Source organism: Motacilla alba, chromosome 1 (genome assembly GCF_015832195.1).
Source record: "Motacilla alba alba isolate MOTALB_02 chromosome 1, Motacilla_alba_V1.0_pri, whole genome shotgun sequence".
In the NCBI taxonomy this organism is placed as follows: domain Eukaryota; kingdom Metazoa; phylum Chordata; class Aves; order Passeriformes; family Motacillidae; genus Motacilla; species Motacilla alba.
In genome coordinates this window covers 34,271,514-34,285,989 of record NC_052016.1, presented here as the reverse complement: position 1 = coordinate 34,285,989, position 14,476 = coordinate 34,271,514, and the positions used below count along the sequence as shown (strand labels likewise).

Genomic DNA, 14,476 nt, shown 5'->3' with positions numbered 1-14,476 from the left:
GGATGTCACAACAAACTAAACTGGCATTTAACTTCTAGAATCGTGATTGTTTCATTGAAGTGCATGACTTCAGTTCTAACCCAAGAGGTTCCTTTAAAAAATAACTGAGTCAGGGATACGATGTTTATTACACTTCTGTAAAGTACCACATTAGTGTGCGTTTAAATATATACCATAGTAAGAGTAGCATCAAATCACATTTACTGCAGTTAGTGCCTCCAGCAGACCTGGGACTCTATTTTTAAAATAACTACCTGGGAAATGACCTATTAGAGCTCCTAAATAGTCACTGTTGCCAAATAGCTACAAATCCCTACCCATAATAGCTGTTATGTGCCTTAGAACTTTACAGGATTTTTCAGTGGTCAGGCACAAATATTCATATCAATTGGGTGCCTTCATAGCTTGTACAGATTGGGCCTTTGTGCATCTTTGGCTATGAATTCTGCAAATGTGTGTGTTTGTGTGTGTCCCTAAAGCTTGCTGGGAATGGACATAGTTTACTTCCTGCAGCTGATTTACAGGAGTTTGTTACTGTTGTTGGTTGGGGTTTTTTGAGGGGGGAAAGGGGGAAGTGCGGGGCTGGTTTGTTGATTTTTTTCCCAAACCAAGCCCTTCAGCTATGCCGTGACAGCGTTTTGGCTGAGGCTTCTTCCTTGCCAGTCTGTGTGTGTTATAGCATCCCAGAGTATGTTGAAGGCATGGTTCTGGCTGTGCTGGTCATATGGGTGATGCTGCTACTGAAAAACCCTGGGGTAGGTGCCCACGTTCCCCTACATTGTCCTGGGACAGACACTGGAGTAGAGGTGGGTGCAGATGTTTCTGTGGCCTCAAGCTCCTTCTGTAGGGAAAGAAGCTGTGCGGCTGAGCTTTGCCTCAGTCCTGTGTTTTTTCCTTAGGTGAGGTGGCAGGGCAGGGCAGGGCTCACCAGATCCTGGTGGTGCTTCTGCACAATGAGGGGCTGCTGGTCTCAGTGCTTTTGCTCCACCACTGCGCTGGCAGGAGTTGGGAGTGTTCTAGAGGGAGTATTTATAGCCGCTGGCAGGGAAAGATTGATCTGCATGACCATTGCTGGCTTCTCTTGGGGTGTCTGAAAATAGGTATCTTGAAGTTGTTCATTCACTTTCCTAGCAAGCGCGAGTGTTTCACCTCATCAGTCTGGAGCAGAAGCTCTTCTGCAGGTATGTGTACTTGGCCTGTCTCAGAGTTTGTTGGGGAAGAACCACCACAAGGTGTGTCCCTGAACAGTTGCCAAACAATCAGAAGGATTTGCTTCTTTCTCAGATGGCAACTTCCAGTGCTGAAAGTAAGCAGGTGTGTTAATTCACTGAACTACTCTACCACCTGTCATTGTAGTTTCATCTCTTCATTGCAAAAGAATAGAGATATCTGTGTTCTGTTTTTGTTCCAAATACTGGAACAAGCATGTATTTTCAAGCATTTTCATGTTTCAGCCTTACTCTTTCTCCCCAATCCGTGGATCTTTGATGGCTTTTGTGTGAAACTTCTACCAAGATAGCACACTGCCTGTAATCCTGAATTTTGCTCTTGTTCTGATATCCCAAATATTGTTTCAAACAAGCAGCGGTGAAAAGCACTTTGGGTCTGGCAGTTGGCAACGAGAACCTGTTGATTTTATGACTTCCCAGGGCTGCTTTTCTGACTCTTGGTTTGTTTCCTCAGTTTCCAGAGCAGCAGCTTTGAGTCACCTCCAAGATGGAGGAAGTCCATCAAGATGAAGGAATAGTGAGGCAAAGATGAATAGATGAGGGTAATAAAAAAGTAGGAAGGTAAATACACCCCACAAAGTGTCAGATAAATGGTAGTTCTTAATTTGTACTAAGTGGATGAGAGAAACGATCTTTTTTCCCCCCCTTCCTCCTCCATGTCCTCCAAATAACGAGTTAGAGGAGCTAGAGAGTAATTCAATGAATGGTGCTTGTGCTGTGAAGAAGAGGGCCAGCTTTTCAGTTTGGAAAGGCAGAGTTTGAGATCAGAAGAAGTGAAACTTGTGGACAGGGTGTTAATTTCCAGCTCAAAATGGCTATTGCATGCTTACAGAATTGAAGCCAAGGAGTCTGTTTTGCACTGGTCCTCCCAAATGTCTCTTCCTGATTTAAAGAGAAATACTTGTTTTCTTGCCTTCTGTAATGCTAGAATGCATTTGAAAGCAAGGGCATTATGAAGATTATATTATTAGACAATGTCCATCTAACAGGTCTGAAGAGTAGAGACTTAATTTAAGAAAAGTTTTGTAGTACAAGAGGCTATATGAATTTTTGTGTGTGTAATGGAGGTAGGTTAGGTGGTAATGGTATTTGTCTAAGTGTTCTTTAGTTGAGGAAAGATACAGCATTAGCTACCATTGTAATGTGTGACAACTATTTGAAATAAGCTTTTGAAGGTTGCTGTTGCCTGGCAGTTGTATTTATTCTCTGTATTGTTTAGACTGCATTTCACTGAAGGTATGAAGAAAGTACCCTTGCCTGCTTTCTTAAAATGAATAGTTTTCACTATTTTCTCCTAAAATTTCACATTGTCCCAACTAGTTTGGCGTAAGGACCATTTGACGTATTTTCTTTTAAGATTCTCTCTTACCTTGTTTATTAGCTAATTCAAAGCATGTGAATGAGAGTCCTAGTTTGTTTTAATTAATTTGCACATACTGAAAAGAAATAGTTCAGAAAATGCTTCTTCTCCCATGGGAGCAGGTAGTTACACCACATATTAATCTGTAGCAGTTAACTCTGACTGTACTAAGACAGAAAAGTCTCTGGGAAGGAACTACCGTAAGCTGATCACTTCCTTTAAGTAATGTGTCTTTAAATGCAGATATTAGTACTTGTTTACTTCAGGTTTGAGGAAGAATTTTACCACCCTGATGTGGTAGATATATTTTAAAATGCAAGATATAAAGGGTGTGGGGGAAAAAAGGAGCAAACTATCCTGGAACCATATTTTAGTCAATGGCATAAATTCCATCAAGTTTCAGCAGAGATGAAATTTCTGTTTGTTCCTTATTGTACATTGCTTATCAAGAGTTGTATAAATACCTGTGTATATTGTGTTTTGTTTCTGTCCCTCCTTGGAGGTGCTCAAGTTAGCCTCCACTCTCTGGATTTTGTTGAGGATGCTTCAAGGATTTGTTCACTTCCTTGTCCAGGGAACATTGCCCACGTCCTAATTTGGAAGTTGGTGAAATTACATGCCTGGAAAAAAGATGGGGATTTGGAAATGCCAGTATTTTACTTCACTGTGTATTTAAAGTTTTAGCAGGTATAATAAAGGAGAAGTAAATAGACTTTAAACAAGACATTAAATTGCCTAGTTTGGAAGATTCCAGTGCATACAGAGCAATAGGTTTCTGATGGATTTTGTTGTATGTTTGAGGGATTAAACGCAGCGTGAATGTAGCAAGTATTCCTCAGCCATTGCCACCTATTTCCACATGACCTACATCCTTGTTTTTTTTTCCTCTGTTCCCATGTGATGCCCTCAGCTTTCTCGTGTGCCCTCTGCTGTTCGTGCTTGGCTTTCTTGAGCAAGGACTTGCACATTGTTTGGCTGGTTTGCAGCTGCAGTTTGACAGGGCTGAGGAAGCCCAGCACTTCCCCAAAGGACTGAACTCTCCTCACCTTGGCACCACCACTGATGCTCCCTGCTGATTTTATAAAATTTTTGTGTTGCATTTGAGACTTCTGCCCTACAGACTTGTCTGAAATAGGCTAGTGGAGTGCAAAAGCATTTAGGGAAACTAGGAAAAGCAAAAACAGCTCAAAGCCAACTTAATGGAGCAGTCAGACCAGAAGGTTATTTAAAACAGTTTAAAAAAGCCACAGTCTAATCTGAAAAAAGTAATGCAAGCATAGTTTCAAAATCTTAAAAGGAAGTGAGTTGTGATTAAAGACTTAATCTCCTGTCAGCTTTGTGCTTGTATATATTCTGTCAAATATGTTTCCTTGCCATATATTACATTTTCAGTGAAAAACAAGGATTTGAGTTGTAAATAATGATTACAGATTTGGTGTAACTACTTGTTTCATAAAGGACAATCTAAAGGACTTGACTTATTTTAAACCCTTTAAAGGTATCTTTCAATAGAATTTTAAGTTACAGCACTCTGACTGCTTAGTACATTTAATCTATCTCTTCAGTACCTCTGAAGAAATCTATCTGTTGAACTGTTATGTAATTCCTCTAAATTTAATATGCATGAGAGATGCAAAAAGTGATGCATCATGGTTTTGCTGGATGAGTTGGTCCAACAGCAGGAGCTATCAGAGAGAGACATTGATTAGATGCATTGTTAAATGCAATTAAACATTCTTTACATGATTCTTACTTAGTTTGTTGTCCAAAAGAGATCTTAGCACCTCAGTGGCCATATCTGCTTTTATTAAATGTGACTAACAGATTAGAAAGCATCAACTTTTATGTTTGCTTGTTAAAATTCAAGACTCAAATGTCAAATTATTTCTGATACTGTTTACACTGTAAGTAGTTCCTTTTTAGGATAAACCCTGGTGCAATGTTTGCACCAAGACATTAGGTAAAAGTGCATCCATTTGATTTGGAAGTGAATAATTTCAAGAGCTGAAGTAATGACAGTGGTGTTAGTCTACTCTATGTTCCAATGGAACCATATTCTTGAGGAGAGGAAGTATTTTTGCATAGCCTTCTCACTCTTTCCTTTAGAAATGGGGGAAGGAAAACTGTGTTTTAACTTGCTGATTGTTTTGATATAAATCTTAAACTCCTGAAATCTTTATTTGATTTTATTTTGCACCACTCTGTAGTGGTTGTGCAAAGTAATAATAGATGACTTGGAGAACTGTCAGAGATGTTTTCCTTACTCAGACCTTTAGCCATAACTGGCAGGGTTGTATGTATACTGCTTTACAGTACCACGGAGTCATAGAATGGCTTAGGTTGGAACAGACCTTCAAGATCACCTTGTTTCAACCCCTTGCCACAGGCAGGGACACCTTCTACTAGACCAGATTGCTCAGAGCTCCATCCAGGCTGGCCTCAAACACTTCCAGGAATGGGACATAGTTTAAATAGCTGAGGGAGTAAGGATTTCTGTCATAGCATAGATTATCTCAGGTGGAACAGGCCTCAGGAGATAAATTCTCCTGGGGAACAAGGCTAGCTCATGAAAGTAGGTGAGAATTTAAAGACATATGGGTGGAAGGGGACTGGTTTTCCCTTTGGGGGTGTTTCTTTGTATTCTAGGCTTTATGGCTCTTCTGTTGCTGATTGCTTGTTTGAGATTGGATTTTAGTGTAAGGTTTCAGGTATTCATTCAACAATTGATGACTTTCTAGAAAACTTTACAGTGAATCTATTTTTGGGGAGAAGCAGTTTTCTGCATTCAAGTACAATACTTCTACTGTGTTGAGCTGCTTAAAATCCCATTTATTTGCTGTGCAATTACATTATATTCTCACAAACACTGATGAACAGTGTTTATTGCATTGCTCTGTTAGATTTTTCTCTTTAGTTAATTACATTCCAAAAAATAAAATACTGTATTCTGTAGTACACTTAGATACATTCTTAAGTTGCTTCTGTAATATTGAATTGCCTAATTATTTAAGAAGATGTACCTGCAACAGATTGTGAAAATTTTCTTCAAGTAGGAGGAATAGCTCCTAAGGACTTCTTGAGGCTTTTGGTACACATACAAAAATTAGTTAAAGGCTTCTTCTACAGATGCTGTTGACATGTGATCTGTGACTTGCAGTTCTGTTACTCATCCAAGTTGGCAAATTGAATTGGGATAAAGATTAGATCTTGAAGTGACTGGGTAGAGAGGCTGCCTCCCAGATCCCTTAATCATCATGTACTTCAGGATACCAGTAATACTTGCAGTACTGGTTCATCTGTCAGTGCATGTATGCTTTCAATATGTGTATGAAAAACTGAGTCTATTCAACACTCAAACAGTAAAAACATCAGCCGCTGTGTTGTTATGAACTACACATAGTTCATCATCAATGTGATTTAAACCAACTCAGGGTTTGGGGAAATTCTCAATTTACAAATGGCAAGCATTTTATGGTCTTTTCCCTGCATGTGTAAGTTTTAGTGTCAATTTATTACAGCATTTAATATGATTTTCCAGTTCTCATTATCTCTCAGTTTGACTTCTAAGACTGTCTGCACGCTGTTGTTTTATACCAGGTATCTGGTAACATTAGGATAGGAATGGTTTTTATTTTTTGCAGTGTTGCATACACTATCAAACATGGCAAAGGATAAAGTAAGTAGTTTAAAATGGCTGGTTTTTTTATGAATGGCTTAATATGTATATTTTACTGATACCTTTCCCTGTCCTCCACCTTTCCCTTTTTAGATGTGTGGTCAGCAGGCTGTGTATTGGCTGAACTGTTACTAGGACAACCGATCTTTCCAGGTGACAGTGGTGTGGATCAGTTGGTGGAAATAATCAAGGTATGGAATCTTAAGTGTTGTTTTGACTGCATTACTCCTTGGGAATCAGTATGAAAACATGAGCTGTTATAAACTGGTGAACATACATATATTCTGACATGATTGTACAGGGTTTTGCATGTAAAAAGTGTTTGAAAACAGTTCTCATGCTGTGTTGAGAACCTCTCATGCTATGTTGATGATCTTTACTTCCTCTTCTTGCAGTTATGCATAACGATATATATTGGGGCTTTTTCCATCATAGAGGATTGCACTTCCAGTCTGCATGGAAAAAGTGCTTACTTACTGGGTCAATATTTATTAATGTAAGATTTTCGTTCTTTAGGAGTCCGTCTCTTTTTCCTTTGTTGCACACAGTTAATACTTGGCTTTGAAAACAGTGTTATTAAATTCCTTATGCCAGATTCTTCACGTATGTAGTTGCCCTCTCTTCTTCCTTCCTCTTAGCACTTTTAAAATGAAAGATGGGAAAAGGCACTTGTTTTTGCAGATATAGAATCAGGACATGTAGGGCAAAGGTGCCTTCCACCTGAAGAGTCTTGTTTTTCAAGGTAAAATAAAGAATGCGTCAAAATTTGTAATTATTTATCACTTATATATCACTTGCGTCCAAGCACATCTTGATTTATTTCATTTGGAAAGCTGTGAATATTCTGTGGTTCTCAAATTGGAGGTATGGAAGAATAGTTCATAGATTGGTGTCTGACTTCCCAGCACCCTTGTCTGCTCTACCTTTTTCAACTTCTGCAGTGAAGGAAGCAAGATTTCCAGAGAGAGCAGTATCATTTTCTTCTCAATCTGTACTGTGCACATAATAAGATGGCATTATTACAGAGGATAAGATGTGTACACATACTGTTCAGCTTTATTGATTTCATCACCATGAGGGCACTGTATGAAGAGAATTTCCTCCTTGATTTTACCACTTCCTTGTTGCTTAAATATTTGTGTGGCATGCATCTGAAAAGCACCTCAAAACCCAAATTTGTAGGTGAAGAACTTCCTACTTATCTGTGTCATTGACTAGAAAAGCTGCCAGTGTCTTTGTCGCTGTCCTAGGAGAGTGTATGACATGAACCAACACTGACTGGTCATTCTCCTGCCTGAAGGACATGGGCTGAAGCTCAGGAGTGTGCTGTGACATTTCTAGACTGTCACCCCATCTCTTCTAGGTTTTGACCATGTAAACCGGGCTTCTGTTACAGTGAGTTTGTCTGTTCTGCTCAGCATCCTCCAGTCAGCAGCTTTCCTCTGGAGACTCCATGTCTTGCACATACTTCTCCTGTGACTTTCTTGATGTCTTCTTATAGCATTTCTGCCCGGTGTATGTCAAACTCAGTTTATCCACGTTGATTCAGTTTGCTTAGGAAACACTAAAAAAAACTAGACTTGCTTTCAGATGTAGGGCTGATGATGGTACAAGTGACAATATTTTTAACTTTTGAGAAATGTCTTGGAGTGGTGTGCTGCTTTTTGCTGCACTGCTTTTGTGACATGTGAAGGGGTCCACCTCAGATGACCAGACCTCCTCAGGATTTTGTGTGACAACGTGTGGTGTTTGCCTTTGGACATTTCTGAAAAGTCCTGGTTTGTTTTTTGATGAATGTCTACAGTCCTGAAAAACTAAAGAAAAACTAATCAAAGACTCAGCAAGATTGAAAAGGACCTCTGAGATCAAGTCCAACCTATGACCCAACTCTGCCATGTCAACTAGACCATGGCACTAAATGACACATCCAGTCTTTCCTTAAACCCCTCCAGGGACAATGACTTCACTGCCTCCCTGGGCATCCTTTTTAATATCTAATCACCCTTTCTGTGAAGAAATGCCTTCTAATGTCCAGCCTAAACTTTCCCTGGTGCAGCTTCAGGCTATGTCCTCTGATCTTTTCACTTGTTGTCCACAAGAAGAGCCCAACCTCCAGCTGAGTTTTTGTAAATAGAACTTTATATCATGGTGACTGTCCATGGCTTGATCAGAAATCTGAGTGTAGAGAGACCTTATTGGCAAAACCGTAGTGCTCTGCCCTACCATTGCTTTGATTTCACAATGTGAAAGTAAAATAATGAGGAGATAGATGGTCTCTTATTATTGACATGCTTGGCAAGCAGAAATCTGTGGCTTGGTTGATTTGCTAAGAAGCTGTCAACATCAGTTCTGCACTCCTGAAGAAAACATTTATGAGCCAGTAATTTCACAGCACATGTATTCTCCAGTTGTGGCACTTAATTGTTTGCACTTCAGTTGTATTGAAGTGGAGCAGAGGAGTACTTCAGTAAAATTGCTGAAGTAAAATTTCAGTGAAATTGTACCATCTGTGGTGGTAACTTTTCTTGGCTAACTCATAGTAGTGACGATATATAGTACTGGCAAGCTGATGATATTTCTCAAGGCAACTGAAGGAGTACCCAGTGTAAAGGGTATTTCAGTAAATTACAGGTTGAAATTATGATACCCTCACAGAAACAAGCTTCTGACTAATTTCTTTAAATACAGAAATGGGGATGTTTAATGACCATTCACACCTGTGTTGTGCTGGGGTTTTCTCATCATCTGTTACATATGTAGTCCGCTACAGACAGCAGTGAAGTGAAACAAAACGTACTGAGGCAGTATGTTTTAGGAAAGTCTGGGGAAAAAGTACTCTAAATCTTACAGCAGTAATGACAAAAAAGGATATTCACCGAAACTTGAAGTAAGTGTCATGTAAAATGTGAGCCTGAATGGGTGGGCACCGTGTTCTTCTGACAGTATTTGTTACCGATACAGCGTATATTCTGAAGGCAAGACTGGAAGAGAAGTTGAGTGCAAACTGGAGAAATGGGTTGCTTTTCAGTGCCCTTGTCTCCCTAATCTTCTGTTGGGAAGTTTTGTAAAAACTATTCAGAAAAGCCCTTGCAGAAGGTGAAGGTGGGAATACAGAGAAAAGTTGTAATTTGAGACTGTTGTGTACAAGATCAACAGCTGTGGAAAAATATCCTGTCTAGGAACAGGATAGCAAGGTGCTTCCCTTGTAACACTGTATCCACTTACAAGTATTTCTCATGGTGGGAGCAGAGGGGAAAAGTGTGTTTACCCCAAAGTTTTCCTCACCTTTTGAAAATGGGGAAAAAGTAGAAAGTGAGGTAAATTTTTTCTCCATTCTGCCAGCTGTTGGGAGGTATCTGTCCCATCTACTGTGTATCCTTTAAAAATGACCAATAATCGAATTAAGAAGATTTGTGTAATTCTGCAAAGAAGAGATGAAACATTCTGCTCTTAGCACTTCCAGAATGATGCTGAAATTCAACTCAGATTTGAAAAGGATGGTATAAAAGAAGCAACCATGTGAGTGAGTTTAAGTTTCGTAGCCTCAGTACGGCTGAGGACATGCAATTCTGCAGCATAAAAATTATCAGAAATGCTGTATCTTGGCACAACATGTAAAACGTGAGGTTGTATAAAGTTTCCTTTAGGGTAGGATTCATTAAAAAAAATTTGACAGATGGCATCCACCTCTTCCATTTGCTGCCATAGAAAATTAGTATTTCAAGCTTTCATTGTAACACAGACTTATTTTAATGCTAGCTGGCTGTGGGAGGAGCAGAGCTGTGGGATCTGACAGTTGTAGAATAGCAGTGAGCTTGGTAGAAGCTTGTGGGTTGGGACCTGGGAGCTGCTGTTTGACTGTCTGAGGTCCTGCTTTTCAGATAGCTTCATTGGAGTTGTGTGTCTAAAACTTAGGGGCAGGGAAGATGGTGTATTTTAAACTCCCAAACATGGGCTATAGTAAGAAAATACTTACCCACACATTTGGAAATATGTCAGAGTTTCATCCTTTATATTTGGTTGATTCCACTGCAGGAAGAGGTCAGCTTAGAAGCTTTACTGCTGGCTCTTATCAATTCAAGATTGAGCCGCAGTTACACTTGAGGCATTTTTTTTTTGAGCCAAGATAAACTTTTCCGTTTTCTCTTCAGTTGCTTACTCAGCTCTGATCATTCAGAGTTTATTTCACAACACAGCAAGTGAATGCTACACCTGGCTGTGAAGTTCTTTGCATTAGACTGGATAATGACTTCAAAATGCCATCACATTAAATTAGTTCTCCTTTCTCATGCAGTTTTTGATGACATCCTCTCTTTAGCTGTGTTTGTGGTGCTGTACCAGTTGGCAGAGTTTGCCCTTCCTGCAGGCCATATGCTCAGCATCCTCAGTCCCTTGCTGCATCACAAGCATTTTTGGCTTTTGACCGATTTTGAGACACTTTCAATAGGCTTAATGTAGTTTCATTTCAAGCAGTCTTGCAATATCTTCTCCATATAGTTGCACCTGGAGTTTTTCCAGACCTACTGCATATTTGCAAACTGCTCTGAAAAACTGTGCCCCTCTAGAACCACAGCATCACGTTCAATTGCATCAGAAGACAGTCCTCTTTTAAATTTTTTCCACTTGTTCCTATTTCTTTAAATATGGTCTTTCCACGTGTTCTCAGTCTGACTGGGAAAGAGAGAACTTTGACCACTTACCCCTGACAAAATGATATTTGCTATCAGGGAGTACTGTCTTGGAGCTCCATCTGAAGAAGTATTTTAACCCAAGTACACTCTTCTTGAATACTTACGCTATTACAGGAGAGAAATCATGTGCTTTTTCCAAATTTTGATCTTCAATGGTGACTCTTTTATTTTTAGCTCTTGCTTGCTATCCCAAATATTAGGTTGTCCCATCGCTGGGAATATCTCAAGTGGGTAACCCAATATATTCATTAAAATTCATGCCCCTACTGGCTTTCAAGTGACATCTCCTTCAGAAATGTGCTCAGTTTCTGAAACAGTCACAGTGGTGGTAGTGTGGATTTCATCAGTGATCCCATAAAGAAATTATGTACAAGTAAATACTACGCCTTAGAGCAGTCATGCAGCCTTGTACCTGATGGATTCTTCCAGCAGCCCAGGAGGGTGGCAGTTGCCACTTCACTATTTAAAATCCACTGTGCAAGTGAGACCCTGCTGAATACAGTTTGAAAGAAGGAGCACTTAGACCACAAGAGTGATTTTTTTTTTTCTTTGAGATTCAGTCAGGACAGACTCTTTCGTAAGTCTTCAGTATCCTGTGCACAGCTTGCAGTGCAGCAGTGGTGGATGGGAGGACTGCTCCCTGTGAAAGCTTGGGAGTTTGTTGGCATTCCTGGCCTCACAAGCTCTACAGCATCCCAGACCCATCAAGGTAAAACTGGCTGGCATATGCTTTCCAAACTTAAAACGTGTTCAAGTACAGTTCCTGCAGACAGTGGTTACTCTTTATTCCTCTTGCAGGAAGTGAATCTCAGAAGGGTAACGGGTTTGTTTCCAAGATAATTATCTTCTCAAAGTTTATGTTTAGTACCTTCCCCATACTCCTCTCAAAAGCGGGGAAAAAAAAAAAAAGATCTGTCAAAAGAATGAAGCAGCAGTAATTATCTGAGCAGCCCTGGGACATGGGGAGGACAGCATCAGCCAATCTGCCTGGTGTTTTCTTTACCGGAAATATTTTTTTCCATGTGCTTCTATTTAGAGTATGAGATGAATCAACCAACTTGTGAAAACTGCAGGAAAGATGTGGGGGTTACGGGGTGGGGGTGGTGTTTGCTTTGAGTTTTTTGGTTTTTACTGCACTGTGATTATTCCTTGCACCAAAACTGGCATTTCATGGTAATTTAAGAGGAATAATAAAATCATCTTCTCATAGTTCCCTGGGTAAGGGGGAGCTAGGGGGAAAAAATGTATGAAAAAGCAAGTTCAATAGTATCAGGAATCCTATTCATGTGTAACTTTTTGGGCTCTTGACAGTTTTACTGTGCCTAATGCTAAGTATAGACTGCAATTATAATATATGGCTCATGCTCAAATGTCAAGGTACTATTTTGGGCTCAGTTTTTGAAATAAAATAAATCCAGTCAGAGTAGTTAATGGGCAGAGAGGAGCCTTCTCTTCCGGGAGAGTAAGCCATAGGAGAGAGTTTCATTTTATTGGATGTGGTCCTGTGCTGATGACCTGCCTGTGCCGACATGGGCTTTCACATGGATTCTGTCCTCAGCCCTAAGGGAAGGCTCCTGGCTTTTTTTTCCCTGATGTCCCCCCACATCACAACTTGGCTGTTCCTGTGCCTCACTTAATTCATCATTTCCAGTGCTTGCAGGCAGGCAGTATAAAAAGTTGATGGGCAATTATATTCATGTCAGCGGTGACAATGGGTTTCTTCCTATTCCTGATGTATAGCTCCTTTCGTGTTATGAATAGAAAAAATATCTATATTTAGCTGGCTTTCATTGCTTGGCAAGAAAGTGTTTTTGAAAGGAAGTGTATATGAAGTGAGTAAGTTTATTTTACTTTCTACCACAGACCTCTTGAAGTATTGTCTCAGGCTGTGTTAACTGCTTGAGATGCTACACTGTGAGTTTTCTAAATAACTATTGGGACACCTCTCACAACTTTCTGAAGAGGTGCAGTCATGTTTGCAGAAGTATTAATTATGCCATCTGGTAAGCCATAAACATCAGACTTCAAGGAATACATTTCTTCATAAACTTGCAGTTTTCCCAGGGAAAACCACTATACTACTGCAACCATGGCTTTCTAGAGGCTTCTGATTTAAATTATCACATTCTCCCCTCTCTAGTTCAGTTACTACCAGCTGGAGCTTCTGAACCTTTGGTTCTAACCAAGGTCCCTATGCTTCTAACTGATTACATTTTGGCAAATGTTCAGCAGTAACAATGGTTGTCATAAAGGGCCTTTATTCCACTGGGATTTGTTGAAACTCTTGCAGTTTTCCTTTTCCTCTTCTATTGCAACAGTGTGGGTTTGGTCATAAATGACTCAGCGCAGTTTTGCATAGTGAAGCAGGTGTGGGCAGCAGCTGTCTTGGTACTGAGGTGTAACTGAAGTGTCTTTTGCAGCTGAATAATCCATCTTTTCCTCCTAAAAAAGTTGATTGGAAAAACATAAACTGAAAATCTTTATTCAAGTTCAGGGCTGATTCCAGGTTCATAAATCCCCCTTCGTGTTTGGTAAGGATGACATTCTTGTGAGCCTTTCTTTATTGTAGCTTTTCTTTAACTGCAGGAGATACAGACCATTACCTTCATGAACCCTGTTCGTGGAATAAAAATGTTTTGGGGACCTTCATCCATTACAGCCTAATGTCAAGGAAAAAACTTGACAGAATATACTGTGAAATTGGTTATGTTCAGTTTTTGTCCTAGGAGAATCAGAGCAGTGTCCACGTCTCAGCAAGTATATTCTTTAGTTAATCTTAGTAGATAATGCTTCTTTATTTTTATTTAAGAGATTGTGATAATGACAATTGGCAATGAAGAGCAAAATTAGTTGACGTGGCATCTTGACTTGCAGGAAGATGCTTTGTATTCTCACATCAGGAAGATGCTTTGTATTCTCACATCGACCTCCCCTTCATTCATTTGAAAGTTGAGTCTTTATTCTAGTTATCGTTGATTCCATCAGACAACTGCATTTTTATTATTATACGACTTACTTTAGTTCTCTTTTTGTTTTCAAGTGTTAAATAGAAAAAAAATAAACCTTTTCCTTGATAAAATCACTTTCCAAAAGATTCCCCAGGAATTAGAACAGTATGTGCCAATCTGCATTGACCTGAATAATTCAGTATTGGACCCTGTATTTCTCTGACTTCTGCAAGATCGGTGGGGATTTTACCAGTACAGAGTATGTGAAGGGAGGGTTCAAAGAGGGAGCCAGCCTCTTTTCTTTGGCATCCCATGACAGGACAAGAGGAATGGGCACAAATTAAAACACATGAAATTCAATCGGAACGCAAACCAGCTGTTTCATGGAGTAATGCTGCCAAAAATGATCACAGTAATTCATGCTTCTTTCTCAAAAGAAGAATTTTGACCACTTTTTGCAGCAGCTTAAGTGATTGCTGTTACCAAGGTTACTTGAAAGTATTCCTAATGTACTGACAATTCAGTATAAATCAGTGAGGTACAATTTCAAATCATGTAGCAAACAGAATTGG

At 39.7% G+C, this 14,476-nt stretch overlaps 1 protein-coding gene across 3 annotated transcripts in view; it reads left to right on the top strand.

Annotated features, from left to right (window-relative positions):
- Positions 1-14,476, top strand: part of GSK3B (glycogen synthase kinase 3 beta) — a 149,944-nt gene that overhangs the window by 100,830 nt on the left and 34,638 nt on the right. For all 3 annotated transcript variants that reach the window (XR_005257191.1, XM_038138914.1, XM_038138908.1), the window contains exon 7: positions 6,359-6,456. Coding sequence is in view for 2 of the 3 variants with exons in the window: in XM_038138914.1 (XP_037994842.1) it covers positions 6,359-6,456 (98 nt within the window). In the remaining variant the exon portion in view is untranslated. The remainder of the gene's footprint in view (positions 1-6,358; positions 6,457-14,476) is intronic.